The 22,612-nt window shown below is 52.6% G+C and overlaps 1 protein-coding gene across 1 annotated transcript in view; it reads left to right on the top strand.

Moving 5' to 3' along the window:
• Window positions 1–10,014: 10,014 nt before the first annotated feature.
• Window positions 10,015–22,612, top strand: part of DPYSL3 (dihydropyrimidinase like 3) — a gene marked incomplete at its 5' end in the record, with an annotated part of 43,346 nt that continues 30,748 nt past the window's right edge. Inside the window, one exon of the mRNA XM_082323756.1 lies at window positions 10,015–10,335. Coding sequence (XP_082179882.1) covers window positions 10,015–10,335 — 321 coding nt within the window. The remainder of the gene's footprint in view (window positions 10,336–22,612) is intronic.

The following is a 22,612-nucleotide window of genomic DNA, read 5'->3' as shown; positions in this document are numbered from 1 at the left end:
ATCTCTCTCTTGTGATTCCTCCCCCCACCCCTGCTTTCAAACAGATGGAAGACAAAACCTTAGCAGTTAGCACGTGGCTCCCTGGTGTGGCTTGGAAAGAAACCAAAATACTTGCAGACTTTCTTCTGAACTAGCAGCGTTCTGACCTTTGTAGCTCTGTCCTCACCCAGTATCCATCACTTCAGTACATTAAGTTCTCTTCAGCTAATCTACTGTGACAGGTCAGAGCTTTCGGCTCTCCGTCTGCCTTGCCACGTCCCATGCACAGCAAGTGACGCTCCCCAGTCCCTCCTGGGGCAATCCCCCACGCAGGGCCACGCTGCCTGAGCGCTCCCTGTCCTCACCCTTACAGGGGCTTCCCCGATGCCACGAGTTCCTTCTGCAGCACGGGAGGGAGAAGTCATGTCAGCACCCAGGAGCCCATCGCTCCCCTGGTCGGTGGCTGGATCTCAGCTGCTGATCACGCGGGAACGAACTGCCTGGTAAGACTGCCTCCTGCACGTGCTCTGTACGTCGCTGGCCAGTCGCTTACATCTCCAAATACAGTTTATCCTAGTAAATTCATGACTCACCAGGGAAAAGCAGAGTCCTAAAGCAGTGCTAGAGCCAACTCTTGTCTCTCTTCAACAGTAAGGCTTTGCTCAGCTATTGCTAGTGACTCGCCTGTGGCTAACGCCGAGCCAGGACAGCTGCTAGACAGCAACCAGTGGACTCATCTCTCTCAGCACAGTAAGGACCGTGATACCAAGTCAGCACAGTCTAGCTTTATACATCGTTAGGTAACAACCCTTTCCCAGCCCAGTTATTTTCCATCTGAATTAGTGAAAATTAAGAAGTAGTCCTGGCCACGGCAAGCATAGGTTCCAGTTCCTGCAAGACATTAGTCACTCCGGTTTAGAGAATACGGTTTTCCTCGAAAGTGATAGCGAATGGACTGACAGGCGAGCAGACTGGGATCTTTCAGTCACAGCCTGGTTCCTGTGGTATTTACACAGCTAAGATGCTTATGTCATGGGTTGTACCAGAGGTTAGAGGGCCATTACAGAAAACGTGCATGAATGGCAGCCCTGCCTACTTCACTAGCCTGGCCAAAATACATTTCGCCGCTTGCTTCCTCACAGTCACAAGAAACCATACAAACAAAGAAACAAACAAACAAACAAACATAGTACCTTTAAATCCACTATAATTCTATTCTGTTGACATCTAATTACTGATTATAGGCACATAATCAGTGGCATGTAATCACCAATTATCTCTAGATACACCACCTGTTTTTGCTATAGAGCATCACTGTACTCTCCTGAAGCTATGGGCAGGGAGGTTGAAGGCAAAACCCCTTTAGGTCTGCAATGGTTGATTAGGTCAAGTGCAACACCATGGAAACAAGGAAATCTCAGCTTAGTCCTCAAAGTCCTGTCCGGGAATAAAAGCAGGCACAGAGAGGAGTGGCTGGTGATCCCTGGGACAGGCTGGAAAGAGGGAGTCACAACAGCAGACTGACATTTGAAAGCAAGTCAGCATTTGCTGTCACAGCAAAGGCCAAAGGCGGAGTTCTTGAGTGAGAACGGCCAAGCCAGGCTTCCCAGCTTGGGAGAAGATGCTGGATGATGTCATCCAGGAAGCAGGGGACAAACAATAGGTGGAAAGAGATGGATTTTGAGAGGAAGAGAGATGGGCAGGGAGGCAGAACATGAACTTGGAGGAACTGGGCTGACTGCTCTTGAAGTGAATCTGGCACAAGTCTGGCAGAATATTTTGGGCTTCAAACTGATCCAGAATGGGTGTTTTCTTACGTAAATCCATCTCACCCAGGCCCTAACAGTCCACTCCACACCAAACCAGACAGCTCTTCCAGTGGCTACAGTCTCACCCATCCCCAAACTGTGATGCTGAAAATGCCCACTGACCTGCAACCTACAGAAGATGGCTACAGGTTTACCTGGTAGTTCCTGGAAGTCTGTAGTTCCATTTCTGGGCTGGTCTTGAGCTATCTCCATCTTCAGGCAAGATGGCTGGAGCTTACCTGATGTGCAGAACCTGCTGGGTCACCAGGTGTTCCTCCTCATTAGTTCGAGTGGGTCCAGCTAGCTATGTAGACTCTACCCAGGTTGGAATATTTGGGGTTTCGTACTGATGCCAAATCTGTACTTCTGAATCTCTTAAAAACATTACTTCTGTTGCCTTGTGAGAGCTTTATCTCTGGCACCTTTTGTTTCCAATGACTTCACGACTGAGTGACTCAGTTTGCATCTGATCGTGATGCCTGCAGCACCACGAGAATCCTGGGGCACTGAGGAAGAGGTAGCAGTCCTTCCTTAGAGGACAAGGAGAGGGAGAAGGAAGGAGAGGCCAGATTCCCCACAGGGAAATTTTCAGAATTCTTGTTCCACAATTATTGTTTGTTAACGTTTTGACTATCGGCTCATTTCAGGAGGAAAAAAACACATGTTGAAATGTTGGAACTTCCCATAGATTTTGCTCAGCACTGAACAAATCTGGGACCAAAGAGCATTACTCCATTTCAGAAATATTTTTGGAATAACCCAGCACAGAAAATTATAACTTCCAACGGCTCATCAGAGTAGTGGTCTCTGTTAGCATGACGGACTCTGACAGCACACTGAAGTCAGTCTGTATGTGTTGTTAGAAGTTATACCCTCCAACAATGCAACAGCATTTTGCAATAGAAATTAACACCCTATCAACCCACTTTCCTTGTGGTTTTGACATGAAATACCAAACAGGCTTTTGACAGAGTCAAATGTTTTTTCTTTCTAACTCTGCAGTGGTTTGACGTTGGTAAGGGATTTCACGAAAGACCCCACCCTGCTGTACAGCAGCCCGTCAGATGGCGTCTGTGCCTGTGGTGAAACCCTTCCCCAGTATCCAATATAAAGGGTTGTTCCCCCCAACACCATTTCCATGTTAGGACAACCATCCTCTACCCATCTTTTCTAGTTTATGACAACACAAGGTATGTCCTTCCAGTCTCATCCGTTAACTTCTCTCATCCAGTACAGCACATCCAGGTGGGGAGGAAAGTTGGGCCCAGTCACACAAAATTCACAGGGTCACACGTAAACTCGTACGTCTAGGAACAAAGACATACCTGTCGGCACTGGAAACTGTTCTGGAAACCAGTGATTTTTACATCAGCTGAACATCAGCTCCCAGCACAACTTTGTGGCAAAGCCAACTAGTGCTAGTCCTTGGGTATGTAAGCAGACATATCAAATGGGAGTACATATGGATGTATTTAACATTGCTATACTATTGCCACGCTGCCTTCAGTTCTGGCTGCCTGTGTTTCCAGTGGATGACAAAACTGCCAGCCCTCCAGCCACAATCATAGCAAAAGGACTGGAAAACATGCCTTGTAGTTTATTCTCAAGGACAACAATACAATCATCATGTCAATGAAAAGGTTAAGCAGAACTCGATCACAGTCTGTAAGTGCCAATGTGGGGGTGCAGATCCTTGATACAGGAGGCCCCTGAAGCTCAAGGATGGATGTGTATGAGAGGTCTATTGGTCTATTGCTGGAACCTGAAGATGAGCACATTTAGAGGAGATATGAGATGCCCATTTTTAACAGCAAGGGCAGGATTCTGTTTTAGGCCCCTACTGTGCCTGTTACATACTTCCCAGCACTAAAACTAAATCAAGATCAGATGGTTTTCTGAAAGATATAGAGTTGAGATGGAGAACCCCTGGATGTGCAGAGCAGCCTGGGGGATGACAAAGGTCTGTTCTGACCTTCTAATCTACTATGGTTTAGTGGTGACAGGGTTTAGTGGTGGACTTGGCGGTGCTGGGTTAACAGTTGGACTTGATGATCTTAAAGGTCTTTTCCAACCTAAACGATTCTATGATTCTGTGTCCGAAAGTTTAGAAACTGGAGCATGGTGATGGAAGCATTAGCCACTGGCCTTCCCTTGTCAATGGAGATAGCAGGCTCATCAGTCGCCTGCCCTTCATAAATGTGCCATTTCTTGGGGAATGAAAGAACCCACCCATCTCTGACCTCTGCCTCTAAATGTAAGTAGGACAAGCAGATTTTCTTGTCAAGTTTGGCTCTTTCACTATTTCTGCTGTGCTTGTCCTTAGCCTGACTTTCCCTGAGGCAGTGAACGCAGTGCTGGAGGCTGTCCTGACATTGCTGCAAGAATGAATCAGCAAAACAATCCTGTTTATCTGGCAGTCTCCTAAAACAGGACACCCTAGTAAATCAGGACTGCAGAGCAGGAGAAAGCAGGACTAACTTTGCATGAAACAAGATAACCCTGACTTAATTTCATCATTGCTACTTATCATGCAGGTAATAAGGGATGCAGTTTTGCCAAACCCTGTAGGAAGCAGATGGGGATGAAGAAATCAGTCAACCTGCCACCACAACTCTTCTGCTGCTTCTCAGTGCTTCTCCAGCTGAAGAGGTCTCTACAGACCTTAGAAGCAAATGAGCTATGAAACCAGACGTGCATTTATCATGCTAACAAAGTTATGCTGTCATTATGTCCCTTTCATATGCAATTAAAGATCTGCTGCCTCCGGGCCCACAGGAAGACCAGTGTAAAACCATTTTGTATTGATTTGACATCAAGGAAGGAAATGTCCTCACTCAGGACACGGCTCTCCTTTGCTTGAGCTTGTGAGCATTGGTGAAGGAGGGGGTCAAATCTCACCTAATGTCAACAGGCTATTTCCTTCAAATAACACAACATTCTCCAACTCTAATGAGCATTGTGGCCGCAGCTATGGAGCCCAAGACGCTTCCCTCCCACCCCCTCAACTTTCTTTAAAGAGGCTGAGTAACTCTAGAAGAAGCAACAAGAATAAAAAGCTAAACACTAAATACTGTGAATTTCTGGCAGGACTTTCTTCCTGCAAAGCCTTTGTGTTTCTGTGGGGTGAAAGGGGAAGATCAGCTGACACTGGAAGTCATCCGATTCCCGCAAGGTCAGCTTGGCCGCTGTGAGCACGTCTGGACCTTGGCTGGTGCTCAAGGAACCCCGAGGAACAGACAACAGCTTTGGTGGTGCAGGGGGTGCAGTGACGGCAGTGGAGAGCTGCACCCCGAGCCGCAGACGTCATCCCTAGGCAGGCGAGAGCCCCTTCTGAGCGGGGCAGGGACGGCTGTGCAAGCGCTGCAGCACTCGCGAGGGCTTTGCATAGAAACCTCGGAGGTGGAGTTTGGTTGAGAAGAGGTGCTGACCCAGCCCTGCGGGCCCCACTGGTGAGCCGTGTCCCCTGGGGGGCTGCCCGGGTGCTGGGGGGCATCACGGCCGTGGGAAAACACCCCCACGTCATCAGTGACGTCACGTCTCATGTCCTCACCAGTCACCTGGGAGAGAACATCAGGTCAATTCTAATGATGGCAGACGACAAAAAGTTCCATGTTAATAACGAAGGGCATTTCATTTACCAAAGTGGAGGTAAAAATGAGGATGTGACTGCTGCCCGTGGGACCACTGAGGGGAAGGAACTTCTCCAGCAGGGAGAGCACGTGGGTGCTGTGCACCAGCAGCCCCACGCTGCTCCCTGACGCATCTGCCGCCGTGCATCCTTCTGCCACCGTGCGTCCTTCTGCCACCGTGCGTCCTTCTGCCACCGCACCGGAGGCCTCTGGTGTCTCACGAACATGCACGCGCCTCCGCCGTGGAAGTCACTATCGTATCGTCCAGACAGAGAGGTGCTTCCTGTTGGTAGCTGACTAGCTCATGCCTTGAAACACGGGATTTGATTTCTGTTATCCAGTAGATGCCTGTGAAAATCACCTGACAAAAGAACTCCAGATATTTACCATTGATCCTGAAATTATCCATTGCTCGATAAAATCCAGCTGTAGTATTTAGCACTGTGATTCTGCTTCACTAGCAGTTAAAACGAAGGAGAGGGCCAGTGGATTTCGCCCTTGTTCATGAGACAAGGGAAACACAACAAGATCTTAACCTGCTGGTGTAGTGAGCAACTTCCAGTGGCGCAGGCAACATTATGTGATTGGGACATGCTTCACTTTTTTTAAATCCTTTTCTGGTTTTATTATAGTCAGAACGACGTTGTGTAGAGCATCTGGGAACTGGGAACCAGCACAGAAGTCTGCCAACAGAGGATGCAGAGTTTTTCCGATTAAGAAACTGCGTGCCGGCCTGACAAACAGAAAATGAATTAGCAAAATCATCAGAAAATACCCAGCAGAGAACAACGGTGCCTTGGCGGCGGTAGGCACGATAACTTAATATGAATTCTCTGTCAATACCTTTGCCGTTTGAATGATTCGGTTGGCAATTTAAATTCCCCTTCAAACATTTAAAAGATTACACTTAGTAAGCAGGCAGCCTCACAGAGAAACTGCTTGTGAAAGTTACACCGCACGTTGTGCCTCTCACTGGCTACTCAGCAGACTGGGCAGTCGTCATTGGGAGCCCGCGATTCCCCTGCCTGGGGACTAACGGGAAACCTAGGATCTGGGAGCAGATGATGAGAACAACAGAGGAAACCAATACAGGGGCTGAGTGCACAGAATAAGAAAACGCCCACCCCAGACAGGGTGATTATGTCCCATCTTATTAACTAATCCTTTTGCAGAAAGGGATTTGCCTAAAGACCATTTCCAAGAAGGCTGCACCACTCCCTCCATTCATAACTAGCGCAGTTCACCTTGTAACACGACTATTTCCATTTCTGAGTGCTGCTTAATAAAGCAGTTCTTACTCAACTAGAAAGCCACAGTCTAGTCAGACGTAAATTAGAAGCTTGCCACTACAGAACGTAATTTCCCATAAAATAAATGCTGTTGCAAAAATTACAATACTAGCCTATTTCTTTTCTTTCAAGATATGGCCAGCAGTGCCCATCTGGCAGGCTCAGCTCAGACTCCCGAACCACGAGGGACAGGCACTCTTGTTCCAGGGTCAAGACGCGAACGCAGTCCTCGAGCTGAGGAATTGCTCCGCAGGGCCGACGTGTTGGTTCTGGTAGGTCCTGCGGCAGCACCCAAGTACCTGCCTTCAAATGCCTGCCATCCCCATCCTCCCTGGGCTCAGGCTGGGAAGACAACCTTTCCGTGGGATCCCCTCCCTGATCCGTATCTCCCATCTACTTTGCACAGACAAGCGAGAAGAGATCTGGTTTGCCAGCGGGATTTGGAGACGCACCACTCATGACTGTTTGCCTGAAAAGCATTTTTGTCAACTAGCATATAAACATGTGATTTAAAGAAAAGAAAATGTGCTTAATTACAGGGGAGAGACATTTTGTCATTGTATAATTAAAAGCTTCAAATCTGAACTGAGACATACATATACAGAAATATAAATAATGCATTCTGCTGGGCTCAAAAGCAAGGCTATTGCAGTGAACACACACTGAACCCAAGCTTCAATTTCCATGGTATTCTTGAACTAGAGGCCTTACAACACCTAACAAAAAGAATCTTAAAAAGCCAATGGCAATTTGAGAAATAAAATCAAGAATTGTCTTTTATACAGTGAATAATTTCCATTAAAGGTCAGATTTTCAAGCCTTCACTTCTTAGAAGAGCCCCCATACTCCTTTACTGGTGCAGATAATTTCAGTGCAACCATTTATGCAGCAAGGCACTAGGAAAGATAAACATTAGAATCAGGATTTGAATAAATATTGCTATTAAAGTACAATGCTGAAACTTTTGCACATTTGCAGAACCAGACAAAGGCCAGGCCCCGTTCCAAGGAATTTGAATTCCCCATAAAGCTACACAACCATATGGAGAGGTCCCAACCAAAACAAGGGGTTCGCTCTCACTTCACCGTGGTCAGTGCACAAAGCCACGGGGCAGTCTGCGGCTCACAAGCACGCTTTTCATCCCGAGAACGGCTCTGCTCCTCAAGTGCTATTGGCAACTAGAAGGCAGGGGCTCTGCTCACTGTCTAAAGTAGTCTGGTGGCCGGGTCTGAAATCAGCAGATGTGTAAATTCTCCCCCTCGCTAGGGGCAGAAGCTGGCTGAGACGGTTTTCAGCTTTGGCTCAGTGGATCCAACTTGCAGTGGGAGGAGGATAAATTTATTCATGCTAAGGCAGTCCCTTGGGAAGGTAAACACCTGGGCGGCAGCTGCCTTGTTTGGACAGTGCTGGCGGTCTCACTGCTAAGCATCCAGTTACAGAGGGAGAGCATTTGGCAGGAGAGCAGTGGTAGAAGAAACTACAAAACAAACTCGTTCTGGCTGTTTGAAGCGATACTTTCTTCCGTAGCTGCCAGGCACTGCTGCTGCCCCGGCACCTGACAGATGACAGCGAGCAGCACGCAGGCAGCAGCGCAGGGCACGTCTCCCGGCGCGTCCCTGGCTGGGCGAGCAGCGGGGCTCTGGCGCAGCCACGAAGCCCGCGGTGGTGAGTTCCATGAAGCCACAAAGCTGGGGCAGCTGCATATTAAAGTTCACATAAGATCACGAGAACAGCCAAATTTAACCCTCTCTGGTGTTGCTTTAGAGAAAGTACGGGTGGACACCGACTAAGGGTGTTTTACTCTGCTGCGTAACACAATGCTGTTAAAGTAACTCATCCAAGTTTGCCGATACGCTCTGTTTGTATTTAGTGCATCCTCTCGTCTCCCAACCCTTCAGACCTGAATAATTAGTCAAAAATTCAAGGTTCTGTAGATCATTCCACTTAGGTGGAGAAAAAAGGGACAGCGTTAATGACATTGGTACAAGCCCAGTTACAAAAGCAGACTGCTTCCCAGAGTGCAAAAGGAAGGAAACAATCCCAAACCGTTTCCTCCTGCAGAACTTCGGGCCTCTGTCAGCCAGTGCCCACAGCCTCCCTCTCCGGGCATAATCGCAGGGTCATTGTTCTCCACGATGGGTCAGGCTCCATGGGAATTTTTCCGTAAGTGAGAACCACCAGTCCTCAGAGGGCTGGCAGAGACAATGGCATTGCTTTGTTTTCACAAAAAAGGTTGGAAAAAGCCTAACTGACAACGTCTCCTAACACAAATATGTGGTGTGAGAAATTATGTGGCAGGATGTTGAGCCCAGGTTCTGCGTACGCTTGTTCTATATAAAGAAATGAGCACTTGGAAAAAGAATTTTAAGTCAAAACTCCAGTTTCGGTGCTGCGTGATAGATTTCACGGGCTGCTACTCAGTTCCACAGCCATTAGCCTATGTAAGACTCAGCCTTGGCTGTCCCTCTGTCCTTCAGGCCTCCTACACTTTCAAAATGAAGTTGCAATGGAGTTCTCAAAGTAACACCTTAAATTAGCCAATACACGGAGCTCGCTTGTGCAGTTGTGTCCGGTTGTGTTTGCGTGACAGGAACACGCGTGCACATGGGTGTGAACAGTTAAGCCTCTGCGCAGCTGCCGTTGCTTGTGCGTGGCTGTAACGTATGCCCTGTCCGGGGACCGTGGCCCAAGCGGAATGACACGCAGCCGTGGGCCTGGGAACGACGGCCAGTTTGCAGGCAGCACCCAGTTACCTGCGAGGGCAAGAACCGCCGAGCGTGCCGAGCCTGCTGCATTTGCGCACAGGCCCAGCTGCTGAGCGCCAGCGGCGGTGCCCACCGCCGGCAAAGCCAGCGGCGAGCCGCTCTCCGTGTTTCCCTGTCGAGTCCCCGCTCTCTGTCCCCGAGGGGCTGGAGACGCGTCCCGGGGACGCGGCCGGTGGCGCCTCACCGCTGCAGCGCGCCGGCACCCCGCCCTGCCCGGGGGGACGCGGGAGCGGCCGGGCTCGGGGCCGGGGGGGAGGCGGCTGCTCAGCGGCTGCGGGCGCGCCCTCCCCGCCACCGGCCCCCGCTGCTGCGGAGCGCCCGCCGCCGCCCCGGAGCTCAGCTCCCCGCCGCTCCCGGTGAGCGGGGCCGCCCCGCCCGGCCGCCGGCCCCGCCGAGCCCGCCCCGCGCCCCGCCCCGCCCCGCCCCGCCCCGCCGAGCAGCCCCGCCGCCCCGCCCCGCGCGGAGCCGCCCGCGGCCCCGGCCCGCCCGCTCCCGGCCCGTCCCGTCCCGTCCCGTCCCGTCCCGGCGGCGCGGCGCGGCGGGCATGGCGGCGGGCGGGCGGCGCGGCGGAGGCGGCGAGGAGCTGCCGGTGTACCTGGCGCGGCCGGGCACGACGGCGGCGGTGCCCCGGCAGAAGCGCGGCGGGCTCTTCTGCAGCGTGGAGGGCGCCTTCGAGAGCAAAACCCTGGACTTCGGCGCGCTGCGCGTCGGGCAGCGCCGCGCCCCGCCGCCCGCCCGCCCCGGCCCCGAGCCCGGCCCCGGCCCCGAGCCCGCCTCGGCCCCCGCTCCCGACCCGGACTCCGGCGAGCTCCGCGCCGCCCCCGACGAGGAGCGGCTCCAGGACCTGGCCCCCGCGGACGACAGGGTAGGGGCCGGGCGGGGGCGGCAGGGCTGGGCCCGGGACCCCGGCGCTGGGACGCGGGGCGGTGCTGCCCGGGGGGTCCCGGCGGGGCGGCTGCGGCCCCCGGGGCGGGTGGGGGGGGGGGGGCGGCCGCGGGCGGGGGTTCGGCGGCCGCTCGCCCCCGGGGCTGGTCCCGGTCCTGGGCTTCTCGGCCGCGGTGCCCTCCCGCGTCCGCGGGCGGTGAGGAGGGCTCGGCTGTCATCCGCCGGTGCGCGGAGATCCCGCCTGCGGGGCGGCGTGTGCGGGCTCCCGCCGGTGGATCCTCACCGGGAGCCGTGACGCCCAGCGTTAGAGTGGCTGACTCCATTTACTACAGTTCCTCTTTTTATACTTGTATGAAAGAATATCTGCCCCCCCCCCCGAAAAAAAAGGGGAGATCTTGGAGTTGTTACCCCAAAGCAGGCTGATCCTTATCTCACACTGACACAAATCGGTAGTATCAGAAGTGAGGGACATCCCATCGATCTGGAAGTGGCATCACTAAAGGTATCATCAGGCACAAAGTTTCTCGACTTCTGCCAAACTCAAGGCCGTGATCAGATTGATCCAGCTCCGCAGCATGGGTCCTGCTGCCAGAGGCTGAGATCACTTGCGTTTTTGGTTCTGGTCCCATTGACACCAGCGTGAGTTTGGCAGGAAAACGATTGAGTTAATAGCATTGAGTAAATTCCTCGGTTGGGATTTCAGTGAGTCTGTTGCTCATTTACACACGAGGCAAGTAAGGCCACTAGCCAGCCTGGTGGTCAACGAGTTCATTTGGGGCTGAACTTTTTAGTAAATAGTCATCTTAAAAGCACTGGTTTTCAAGGGTGAACAGGGCAAATAAACCCCATTTTTAAAAATAGAAGCAAAAATTATTGAAATAAATAGCGAGCCTGCCGCTTAGCCTGAAGGAGTGGTGGGGTTGACTTGGGGTTCTGCAGGAACCTCAGCTTGTGTCCGGCGGGTGAACCCTGATAAACCGCAGACATCTGTGATCTGGAGGACCAGCCTCACCAGCTAGAGCCTGATGGGAGCAGAAGCGCTGAAGTGCAATGACTCGGCCTCTTTGGTTTTGGGGAGAAGCATCGGGCTGTCCTTAATGGCTGCCGTCCTCTGTAGGAACTTGTAGCTAGGCAGCGAGTTGCTTTGAGGTTTCTTCACTGCACTTTAATTTCTTCAGCCTCTGCTTTTTGGTTTCTTATTGGCACGCTATTTGGCTCCTGTTCTTGAGCTTTGCTCCTTTATAGCCCGTTTTACAGAGTCAGGAACAAAATTAACGTTACTCCTATCAGTACCAACCTTGTCCATATGGTTTGAATAGCAGCTGCAGAACTGACCACTGCATTAACAATTTTATGCTGCTGCTTGTTGGAAAAGAAACAGAAACTCATGACAGCCTGTCTGCAGGCTTTGCCATGAGCCTTTCTTTATTAGCCGCACCAAAAATTCAAAACAGTCTCATTCCCTTTTAAGGTCTTCCATAGACCCTTATCTCCGGAGTTCCGTAGCTGAAGTTTTCCTTCAACAGCTCCTCTCTTCCTGATGATTTCTACTCCTAGATTTCTTCCTCTGAGGCCTTCCACCTGATAAGCATCAGGAACCAAACCCTTTTTATCTCCACGCCTTGTCTAAAATGGTGGGAAGCTTCATCTATAAGTGCTCTTGTGCGTACAGGGCTAGAAGGAATCATATGACTTGGTACCACAACTTTCAAGTTTAGGAGTGTCCCAGAGTACGCCCGTCCCGGTGGGAAGTGCCCGTCCTGCATAGCGAGCCACGCTGTGTGCCTGCACAGCCACAGAGAGTCTGCTTCTCTTGACCTCTGCAGATTCAGAGCACACAAAGGCTCTTTTGTCAAGGCAAATCGAACTTCTTTGAATAATTTCACAGATTAAGAAGCAGAGGGAGAGGTGAAGTCATCTACCCTTGGCCAAGCAACTTATTAGGAAAGCTGAGAGTAAGAGACTTGCCTGTGCACAGGGCAGCAGACAGAGTTGCATCTCCTTGGTTTTGCAGTGAGCAGTTTCTTGGAAGTACAGCAGGCCAACACACTTTTTTTTTTTTTTTTTTTTAATGCCATTAATTACAATTAAAGCACCAGCATTTCCTCAGGAAGACAACTGCAATGTGTAACTGCCTGGTGATAACGTGTGATGTCGTACAACCTGTCGGTGTAATACAGGCCCAGGTAGATGTTTCAGTCTCACTTCGCTTTATCATGAAGTCTGTCGGAAGGACAAAAACTGAGCTGTGGATTCGTGCACAGTGAAGCCATAGTTACACTGCAGCGAGGGTTATGGCTAAGAGCAGTTCGGTGCCGTGCCTTTGCTTCATCGGTGGGAATTTGAGCTTTGCCAGTTGATTCAGGGACAGGGAGAGTGACCGGTCATTGGGGCAGGGGGCCAGGGGTGGCTGCTGGAGGAGGGCCTGGCTACAGCGCTGCTGCCTGCCTGCCTGCCTGCGCAGGCAGATGGGCTTTCTGGACTCGGCCGCATCCCGGCCCCTGATCCTGGTGCAGAAGTCGCCTGAACGAGAGACATGTGCCTTTCAGGTGCTCTGCAAAAAGCAGGAGGCTGCCTTCCCCTGTACCAGGGTCTGCTACAGCAAGGGTTGTTGTTGCAGAAAACTTAGGATTTGGAGGAACAGTGTTGGGGCGCCAGATTCTGCTCTGATCTAGACTATTCGCAGAGACGTTATTTAACAAGAACGATTTAACTCGGTGCGGGTTTCCGTCAGTAATAGTCTATGTGGACTCTACCGTTGTGAAGTTTCCTGCAGTTTTCCTCGAGAGCTGCCATGCCTTTTGTTGAACCGGAGTGGATGACACCACTTATTTTACTTATAATGAAGTCAAAGAGAGTTTCTCTGTAGGTGGCAGACAACACCCTCTGAATTCCTGCGGTGAGGATGTTCACCGAGGGCTAGTAATGTATGAATAGATACTGGAGAGCTGCACGGCTTGCTTTGAGGAGCGGGGAAGGAGCTTTACACAGCAAAGGGACGCCTCTGTGCTCCGTGCCTGGGAAGAAGGTAAACCAGAAGTCTGGGGTAGCCTTCTCCACGTACCTGCTTGCTGCTCAGCTGTGCAGAGACCCTGCTTTTTCATCCTCCCGTTCAGTAACACAGGCAGGAGCACTCAGCTTGTTACGCTCACCCCCAGACGTTTCGTCCCATCCTGCTGCGTGGTTCTGCAGTGAAGTCGTCATTTCCAAGGCAACTGGCTGTGGTCCCACAAACACGGGATTGCAGCTTCACCGCAGGCTGGGGCACCTCCATCAGCCTGGCGGCCAGGGAGGAGGAGGAGGAGGAGGAGGAGGAGGAGGCGGCTCCCGCCCTTAGCAAGAGCCGGGAGCGTGAGGGGAAACTCGCGGGCAGCGAAGGCAGGCGAGGGGTCCGTCCCCTCCAGAGGACCCGCTGGAGCCAGTCCTTGGCTTTCTCCTGGAGGTAGCCAGTGTCACACACGCCTCCGTCGTGTCCAGTTGTGTGACACCACTCAGATTCAGTTAGCAATAAATCCTGGAAAGACAGGCAGGGCTGCCTCCAATGGAGAAGGAAGCTTGAACTAACTCAGTTCTCTCTTAGTTTTTGCTTTTTCTGACACTTGTAAAATGTGCTATGACTTCAGCATTCAGCTTTTTCATTTCCATTGCCAGTAATTTATAGCAGAAACACCAAGCCAACAGCAGTGTTTGCCTTAACCAGTGAACTTAGCGTGATCTGAAAGTTGCAGTTGTGCACTGCCTTTTAGCAACAGTTTAAAATCTTGCATTTATGGAAGGGATCATAAAGCACTTCAATAGCATTAATTCATAGCCTCAGTATCACCCCATTCAGCAGAGAGCTGAGAACAGGTTTTTATTTTGGTTTTGTTTTTTTTTTTTTTTTTAAGAGAAGGATTTGGAGTTACATTATTTCTGGTATTTCTACAAACAATAGGAACGAACCCAGGCCACTGAACTAGTTCCCACAATGCAAATACAACACTGAAACCTATATTATAATTCATGGAGTTTGATGCTAAATACTCTGATCTTTATTGAAAAAAATCCTGCACATTTTTGTTTGTGTTTTTTAAGAAATCTGATGCCTGAAGCACAACAATAAGAGGTCAGTTCTTTGGCTGTTCATGCCGGGATACACATTATTGCCAGCAGTTACGCAAAACTGCAAAGTTTGATAAACCACCCCCCGTGTAAGAAGACACAGCTATTAGATTTCATGGGAGTTATGCGGTTGGGCTAGTTTTCTAAAGAAATAAGGGATTCTGTTGAAGAGTTCCTGCTTGCTGCAAAGAGCTTTTGTTTTACCAAAAAACTCACCCTAACGTGGAAATAGTTTGATTTATCGCACTACCTTTTGGCAACAGTCCTCGGTTTCCTTCTGTCCTCATTCTCAGCTGCGGGTGGTCAAGGCTTTGCAAGCCGGCTGGCCCTGGTGGTGTGGGCGGCGGGGTCGGAGCGGGGAGCTGGCTGGCAGACGTGGGCACCGGGGCTACCTGGCCACCACATCCGTAAGGCACCGTGACCGCGCGCCAAGCTCGCACAGCCGGGGCTTTGGAAGGACGCTGCAGTTGTTATTCTGTGTGACGTGTTCTTGAAAACCTCATGCTTTTCCCGGGAAAATGTAGGTCTTTATGGAACTTTTATGCAGAAGAGAAACTGGGGTTTGCAGCCAGGTGTAAACAAGATGCGTTGACTGATCAGGACAAGCGGTAATGGTTTTAAACTAAAAGAAGGTAGATTCAGACTAGATGCAAGGAAGAAATTTTTTACAGTGAGGGTGGTGAAACACTGGAACGGGTTGCCCATAGAGGTGGTAGATGCTCCATCCTTGGAAACATTCAAGGCCAGGCTGGACGGGGCTCTGAGCAGCCTGATCTGGTTGAAGATGTCCCTGCCCATTGCAGCGGGGATGGACTGGATGGCCTTTAAAGGTCCCTTCCATCCCAAAGCATCCTGTGATTCTATGATCCCTCGGTCTCGCATCGATCCAGCCTGTTCTCAGCCTTCTTGAAGCAGCTCTCTCTCCCCTGAAGAGGCAGGGGCGCTGGGTGGGCTGGCTGGCACGACCTGCAAGAGGAGTGTTTCTGCTGGTGTCCGTCTTTGCGTTGTGACCCCAGGACGTGCAGCATTTAGAGGGATTCTGGCCTGGTGGTTTAGCAGGGGCTCATGTGCAGGGCAAGTTCTTTCCTATGTCTCTGATAGGGTTTATAATGCTCTTTACCTTTGCAAAATGATACCCCCAGAGACTCTTTATTTAAAATAAAAAGCCAATAATATTTTTTTTCCACATTTAACAACTAGTAATAGATCCTAGCTCCAGCACATTTTATGGGAGCAATGGGGCATTGCCAAGGATGCCACAAAGTATACCGTATACAAGATGCTCTAGCAATAGCCCATTGCAGCAGGTAGGAGAGGTGATGCTCCATTTAATACTGCATATTTTTTCTGAGGTTGTCATGAAACACAGCAAGACCTGCATGTGTGGTGTTTCCTGATGCTGCATCAGGAAAAGTCTGTTTTCATGAGCAGCTTCCAGAGCAGCTGAGATTGCTTCTCCCTTGACCACAGACCAGCAGTGGGCTTGCTCAGTGCTCTGGTGGGGGATGCCACAAGAAAAACACCGGCAGCAGGACGTGGCATCAGTGATGCAGCAGCTTTTCTCCTCTGAAGGGGTTCTGGCCGATGAAGCCCAGCAGGGCACGAGGGGCCTCTGGCCCTGCCAAGCTGCTGGCTTTAGGGTTAGGCGCAGAAATGAAGGGCTGATTCCCAGGTGTCTGTGGTCCTGACAGATGCCGAGACCCTTCCCAGGTAGTCACGATGGAGGTCCTGCTCAGCGGCCTGGACAGACAAGCTGGACAGAGGAGGAGCTGGGCTGGAGCCCAGCTCCCAGGGCCTGCTGGGCCCACAGTGCCTGGCTGCAGCCCCAGGCCTGTCCATGTCTGTAGGACAACCGAGGCTGCCGCTGCCCTGAGCTGCTCCTGTGCCGCGAGCGTGGCCCGCTGGCACCCGGCCCGGTGTTTCCCAGCTCAGCCAGGGCTTGGAACTGGTCCCTGGAGGTGTCCGCTGGCACCCAGCCTGGGTGTGACAGCCCCGCTGGCCAAGCGCGCGGAGCAGGGCCTCCTCCAGCGAGGCCTCGGGGCCGGTTAAACCGTGCAAGGCGGGGATCGGTGCAGCTCACCAAACCCAGCCTGGGGCGGTGGGACAGGGGTGGCGGGCGGCCTCACCGCACCCTGCGCCGGCCCCTTCGCACAGAGCCAGCAGCAGTCTCGGTGCTTAAAGCAGGGTGTCTGCTACCTAAGTGGCAGAAGCAAGTAGAAACACAAGTTACAGTTTGTCAGAGAAAGCATCATCGGTGGTGTGAGCCGGGAGGGCCGCCGTTGGGAGGAGCAGGCCAGGGCGGAAATGGAAAACCTCCATCAGCCCCAAACACGGCTGTCACAGTCCTCTCACAGCGTGGCTTCCCGCCATCTCTGACAGGACTCCTGCTCTGGGGCTTTGAGGAGAAGCCGGAGGAAGCGCGTGGCCTCCCGGTGCAACACCTCGTGGGTGGGCAGTGGGGGCGTTTGTCCGAGGGGGCCAGGAAGGAGATGACGAGGGCAGGGGAGAGCGGCCAGCACGAGGGCTGGGCAGGGCCTGACGTGACGGGCCGCTGTCCCCTCCCTCGCTTGACGCCTGCTGCGGACGGCTGCACGCCCTGTCCCCGCGTCTCGGTGCCCTGCTGTCCCCAGGGAGGCTGCCGCAGCCTGCCTCGCTGCGGGGCGGCTGGGCTGGTACTCGAGCAGGGATGGGGTGTTGGAGCTGCGCGTGGTCAGCCGCAGCACGGAGGTGTTGCCAGGAGCCTCCTGGCAGGTAGCATTGAACCGATGAACGTACTATGGGAGCCAAACAAACTACATGAGCCACGTGGACATTCTTGCAAATTTGTGTGACTTTTGAGGTGCCCGGTTTAGGAAAAAAAAGAAAACAGTGAAAAATTCTGGGAAGTAACTAAACATTTTGAGGTTTGCAAGGCAGGACTCACTGCTTTCTCACTTGGAAGAGGCTTTGCTGTGTCGGAAACTCCTCTAAGCGTTTTTTATGAACATAGTTGAAAGTGTCAACGCACACTTCAGTAGGTTTAAATTGAAATGAAACATTGTGGTTTGGCCGCAGCAAAATAGTTGGCTCCATCCAAAATAATCTTTTCCTTTTCTTTTTATTTAAGATGTCAGTACCTCCAACAGGCCGGGACACCCCCAGCTCTGCCTGTCCACCGGGTGGGAGGAGTGTTTGTCTCTGACACGTGCTAGGCATGCCACCGCCAAGGTGGACCAGGCTTTTGGGGACTTTTGTTTCCTAATGACAGTGTCTTGCCAGCAGGCAGGCGGCTGCCAAGACACGGGTCTTCCAGGAGGATTCAGCGGAGTCCCAGGGTTGTAGCTCAGCAGCTTTTCTGTGGCGCTCAGCCTCTGTGCTGCTCCGCTCTTCTTGTGCCGCAGCCGGCGGTGGCCTCCTCCCAGGCAGGGCGAGCGGGGCGCTCGGTGGGCTCTCACGCCGCTTCGCTTTTGCAGGAAGGTTTTGCTCGCAGTTCTGCCTGGGCAGCCGAAGTACCGCAGAGGCTGGGCTGGTGGCCGGCTGCCGGTGCCCTCCGCACCGCACACGTGGATCAAGGCAGCCCAGAAGAAGCTGAGCTCTCACGTGCAAATGGATGGGGCTTGGAAATGGCCTGACCCTTAGCACACGGTGTCAGCTGGGCTGCCAGCTCTGGAGCGTGAGCTTGCAAATTGACTGGGCGGATACAGCTCCATAGGAAAATTGTGTGGGGCTTAAAGGGAGGGTGTATGAACTGTTTAGTGGGAAGCTGTATGCATCTGTGTTAGAAGTGACTGTGTGCGTAGGTGGCAGTGATGTTGTGAATGCCAGCTGGGAGGAACGATCCCGACGTGGTTTTGAGGACTCAGAGATGCGAGCTGGGAATGACAAAAAGAGATTCGGCTTTGAAAAGTGCAAGCAAACAGACCTAGAGAAAGACTGTAAATTGCAAATGACATCAGAACAAGGAGGTTTTGTGATGAGACCCAGAAAAGTAATTTCATACGTATGGCCTACTCTCCAGAGATGGTCTGGGTGAGTGCAAAGCTGGTCACTGATGGTCAGCCCTAATCCCGAGGAAAACCGTGACAGAGACCAGCTAGAGCTGCGTTTGCTCTGTCCCTTTACTTCGGGCGAAAGCTTTCCCTACATGGACCCCTTCCATCATCACCTCTGTGAAGAGGTGGAAGGTGGAGAAGGTTGATTTTTCTGCTGGGGAGCAGTTGCTATGGATGGCTGGAGGAAATGGGAGGAAGAAACAAAAGCCAAACATGCCGGCAGCCTTCCTGGAGACAGGGCTGAGGAGCTGGAAAATATAGCTGGACCTTGGCTTGTTCAGCTGGGCTGGCTCTTGGCTGCAGGTCGGATGCAGCAGAATCCCATTGCTCTGCTGGGAACAGCTGAGCTCCATTTTACAACACATGGATTTGGAGCTGGTAATGGGTGTTTCCATTCAGCTGAGGGGGGAAAAGAAGTGATGCTGAGCAGGGAGCTCAGACCTTTCTAGTCCTTGCTCCGCACGTTAAAGGGGACAAGATAGATGCCTGTATTTCCCAGACTCAGGCTGGCCCATGCGCGCTCTGAGGGGACTGAGTCATTTCAGTGGAAATCCAGATGCTCTTCCGTAGGCAAAGCTCACCCCGTGGAGGGAGCTAAGTGTGAAGTGGAAGCCATCTCCCTCCAGGCTTGGCATTAGCGTTTCACCAGGGGTGACCTTTCAGGGTGAGCGGTCTCCCATGGCCCAGATGCAGCAGGAAGGAGGGAGGGACGCAGCTGCCTGCAGCGGGAGCAGGCATCCCCAGCAGGTTGGTGCTGTGCACCATTGTCCCCATTGCAACAGGCAGCGCGACATCCAGATAGCTCACTGTCCCGTCCCAGGTGCTGGTGTGGCTGCAGGTGGTGGTGTGAAGGCTGCAGGATGTGTCCTAAAGAACGGGATTGTCAGCTTGTGCCATGAAAGCCTGCATCCCCAGCCATGCCGCCATGGGTCAGGCCTCAAGAACACTGACACTGGGTTAAAGATTGTGAGATGATGGAGCAGCCAGGCATGCTGTGCTCTCTTTGCTTGCAGCAGCTGTGATTGCCAATAGCGTCTTGCTTTGCTGGTGCCTGTGACTGTCACAGGACTCTGGGGTAGCGCTCCAGGGAGAGCTTTGAGGCATCCCTGTGCCTGTTGTGGATGCACGGGGATGTCTGCTGTGTCACAACAGTGACCCGAGATCTTCGCTCTGTGCTTGGGAACCTGCCAAGACCCTGTCCCGGTCATGGTCCAGTGGTGTGGGTAGCTGGTGTGCCTGGAAATGCTTGGGTAGCTGCTGCTTTGGCAGTCATCCCTGGAGAGCTGTCTGCAGGCTGCCCCATGTTGCACAGAGAGTGGGTCACAATACCTATGTTTTTTGCTAGGATGAGGTAAAGTGAGTTCAGATTACACAAAAAAGTTTCACAGAAGTTCTGTCAGTGGGGAAAGGAAACAACAGGTTGCACCTTTCACATCATGGTGAAATAGCTGAACCTAATGAAAATCCTGATTCTCAACATACACATTAAAGTGAGAAGGGACCTGAATTTGGCTCAAACCTTCCCATCATGTCAGAGACTGATGTATGAGGGAGTGGGGAGAAAGGCAGAAGGGACTGAGATACCATCATCGGATGCAGCACATGCTCTGCTCCCATGTGGGAGAAGAGTTGTGCCACCGTCACAGCTGCACTTATCCTCCACATGGCACGAGTCTGGATCTGCTCATGGGTGGGGTTTAGGTCTGTCTGTGGTTTACAGCATCTGGTTTTCTCTGCGATGTAAAATAGATGATGCTTCCAGTGAGCTGAGCCAGCCTGCTGGCAGGAGCCAACCCCAGCCAGGTACCTTGAGTTTTAGAGATGCCTGTGGAGAGGGGAGCTCTCTTTAGCCTGGCTTTCACCAGTTAAAGAAGGGGTACCCGTGTGCTCCCTGTGTCTGCTGGCCGGGGGTATCAGACCTCCCGCAGGGGATGCAGTGAGGTCTTGATGTCCCTGGACTTTCTTTTTTCACGGGGCTCTTTGCTCTGACAGCACAGCAGCCTGCAGCAGGGCCTCTGCTCACAGCTGAGGACTGGAGTTATTTTAAAGCATTTCTTTGGTGCCCTGGATCACCACCCGCTTGGCCAAGAGCCTCCTTGTCTTAGCATTGCTGGGAGGATGCTGTCTGGGTTGGGTGTCTCGTGTCCATGGGGCAGGCTATGGGGCTGGGGCTGTTGGAGGCACTGGTGGGTGGGAGAAGGGCTGCAGAGAGGGACAGGGGAGGTGGCAGCAGCACCCTCCAGCAGCTGCACCAGCCCTGGGTCCCAGAGGGTCTGGTCCTGCGCTCTGGTGACATCCTGTGGCAGGAGCACCTAGCGCCGGCCCTGCGCTGCTGGCACTGGGTTCAACAATTCTGCTGACTGGGAATGAAATGTCTCTTGGGGCACGCCTCGTTTTTTCCTGCAAGCCTGGCTGTGTGCTCCGCTACTTCTGCTTCTTTACTGTACTGCTGCTTTAATTTGGTCCCTACTTCTGCACTCAGGTTTTAAGCCTTGAGCCCCCAAGGCCATTTACAAACTCAGTTTTTGCCTCCACGTACCCTTGAGTTCTGCAAGCCCAGTGCCGCCACCTTCTTGCTCTTATGTTTCTCTCCCCTCCCTTTTTTCCTAGTGTAATTTCTGCATCCTTCCCGCAGCTCATCCTGCAGGGCCTGCGGTAGGGCCAGGGGCTGCGGGGGTGAGCAGCTTCAGCCCCCGTGGGAGGCAGCGGTTTGTGAGTATTTCCCGTTACCAGCCTGCGCAGGGGAGAGCGGCTCCGTTCGTGCTAACCCTGCACCCGCGCAGCGAGGAGCTCCTGCAGAGCCCAGCCCTGCACCGTCCTGGCTGCGGGTTCAGGGAGCCCCCGCTGCAACGGAGGCCACCTCCTGCCTGAGGAGCTGCTGATTGCTCCGGCAGAGGAAGGCGATTCGAGGTCCCCCGGGCACCTGTGCTGGCTCCCAGCAAGCCTCGCCCCGGGAATGCTGCTGCATGTCCTCAGCTTGGTTTTGTTTTTCAGCCTAGGTTGTCTCTTCCGAGGCTTGCTAGGCAAGCAGTGCAGAGAAGGAAAACATCAGCTGCGAAGGGAGCTGGGGAGCAGAAACCTGGGGGCTTGGGTTGGGGGGAGTGTGAGAGAAAGGCAGGGAATCGTTAATGTACATAATCAGTAACAAAACCGGGCATACATGCTGCTCTGCTGGGCTTTCCGTGTTTCCATCGTGCCTTTGAAGGGAGGAACTGGAGAGAGGCGATTATTGTCTGGAGCTGGCAGGGGTGAAACGTCTCACCCGGTTACTGCTGATGCTGGCAGCGGTGCTGAGCAGAGGGACGGGGGCCCCGGCAGTGCCTGGTCCCGCAGCCCGCTGGGCCAGCCTCTGTGGCTGGCAGCTCCCTCCCAGCCTGGCCCTCGTGCACGCCGCTGAGCGGACCCAGCCCTGGGAAAGGGAAGGCACTTGTTGAACCGCCCAACTCAAGGGCACTTCATTGCTCTGCAGGGTCAGGCTGTAATTGAATTAATTGGCCTTGAAGCAGCAGTCACTTGTGTACACATATTAGCATATTCCATTTGACGTGTTTGGTTTCAACCTCATTTATTTTTGGCAAAGAGAAGAAACAGCTTCTCCCTCGCCTGGACACCTTCTCTGCGTGCATGTGGGGTGCAGGAGCTGCTCTGTGGGGGCAAGACTGCCCTGCTTTGGTGCAGGGATGGGTCAGTCTGTGCAGTCTGGGGTGGGCCAGCTCTCGGATGCCCTGCAGTCCTGTTCAGGCTGTGGGAATCCCGGGGGATGTTTGCAAAAGCACCAACGTCCCGTTGTCTGAAGGAGGCAGCTGGGAGCCGAAGGCAGGCTTGCTCCAGCATGGCTGGAGTCCCAAGGGATGTAGGCATGAGGCTACCAACTGATTTTCCACAGGCAGTTAGCCACGGAGGTATGTCCATGCCCAGGAGTTTAAGTCACTTTTGAAGGTAGCAGTTAGGTCCTGCTATTTTTGAAATGTAAATTTTTGTCACCATCTAATAGAAAAATTCAAGGTGCTCTTTTTTTCTTCTTCCTTATTTTTCTCCCCCTTCCCCCCTTCTTTTAAGGAGAAGTAACTAAAGCCTGAGTGGCTTTTCCAGCTGAAATGTAGTTATGTGGTGGGTGTCCATTTA

Source organism: Platalea leucorodia (genome assembly GCF_965183815.1).
Source record: "Platalea leucorodia genome assembly, chromosome: 11".
Taxonomy (NCBI): Eukaryota; Metazoa; Chordata; class Aves; order Pelecaniformes; family Threskiornithidae; genus Platalea; species Platalea leucorodia.
Note: the sequence above shows the minus strand (reverse complement) of the source record. Positions and strands in the feature narration are given on the sequence as shown.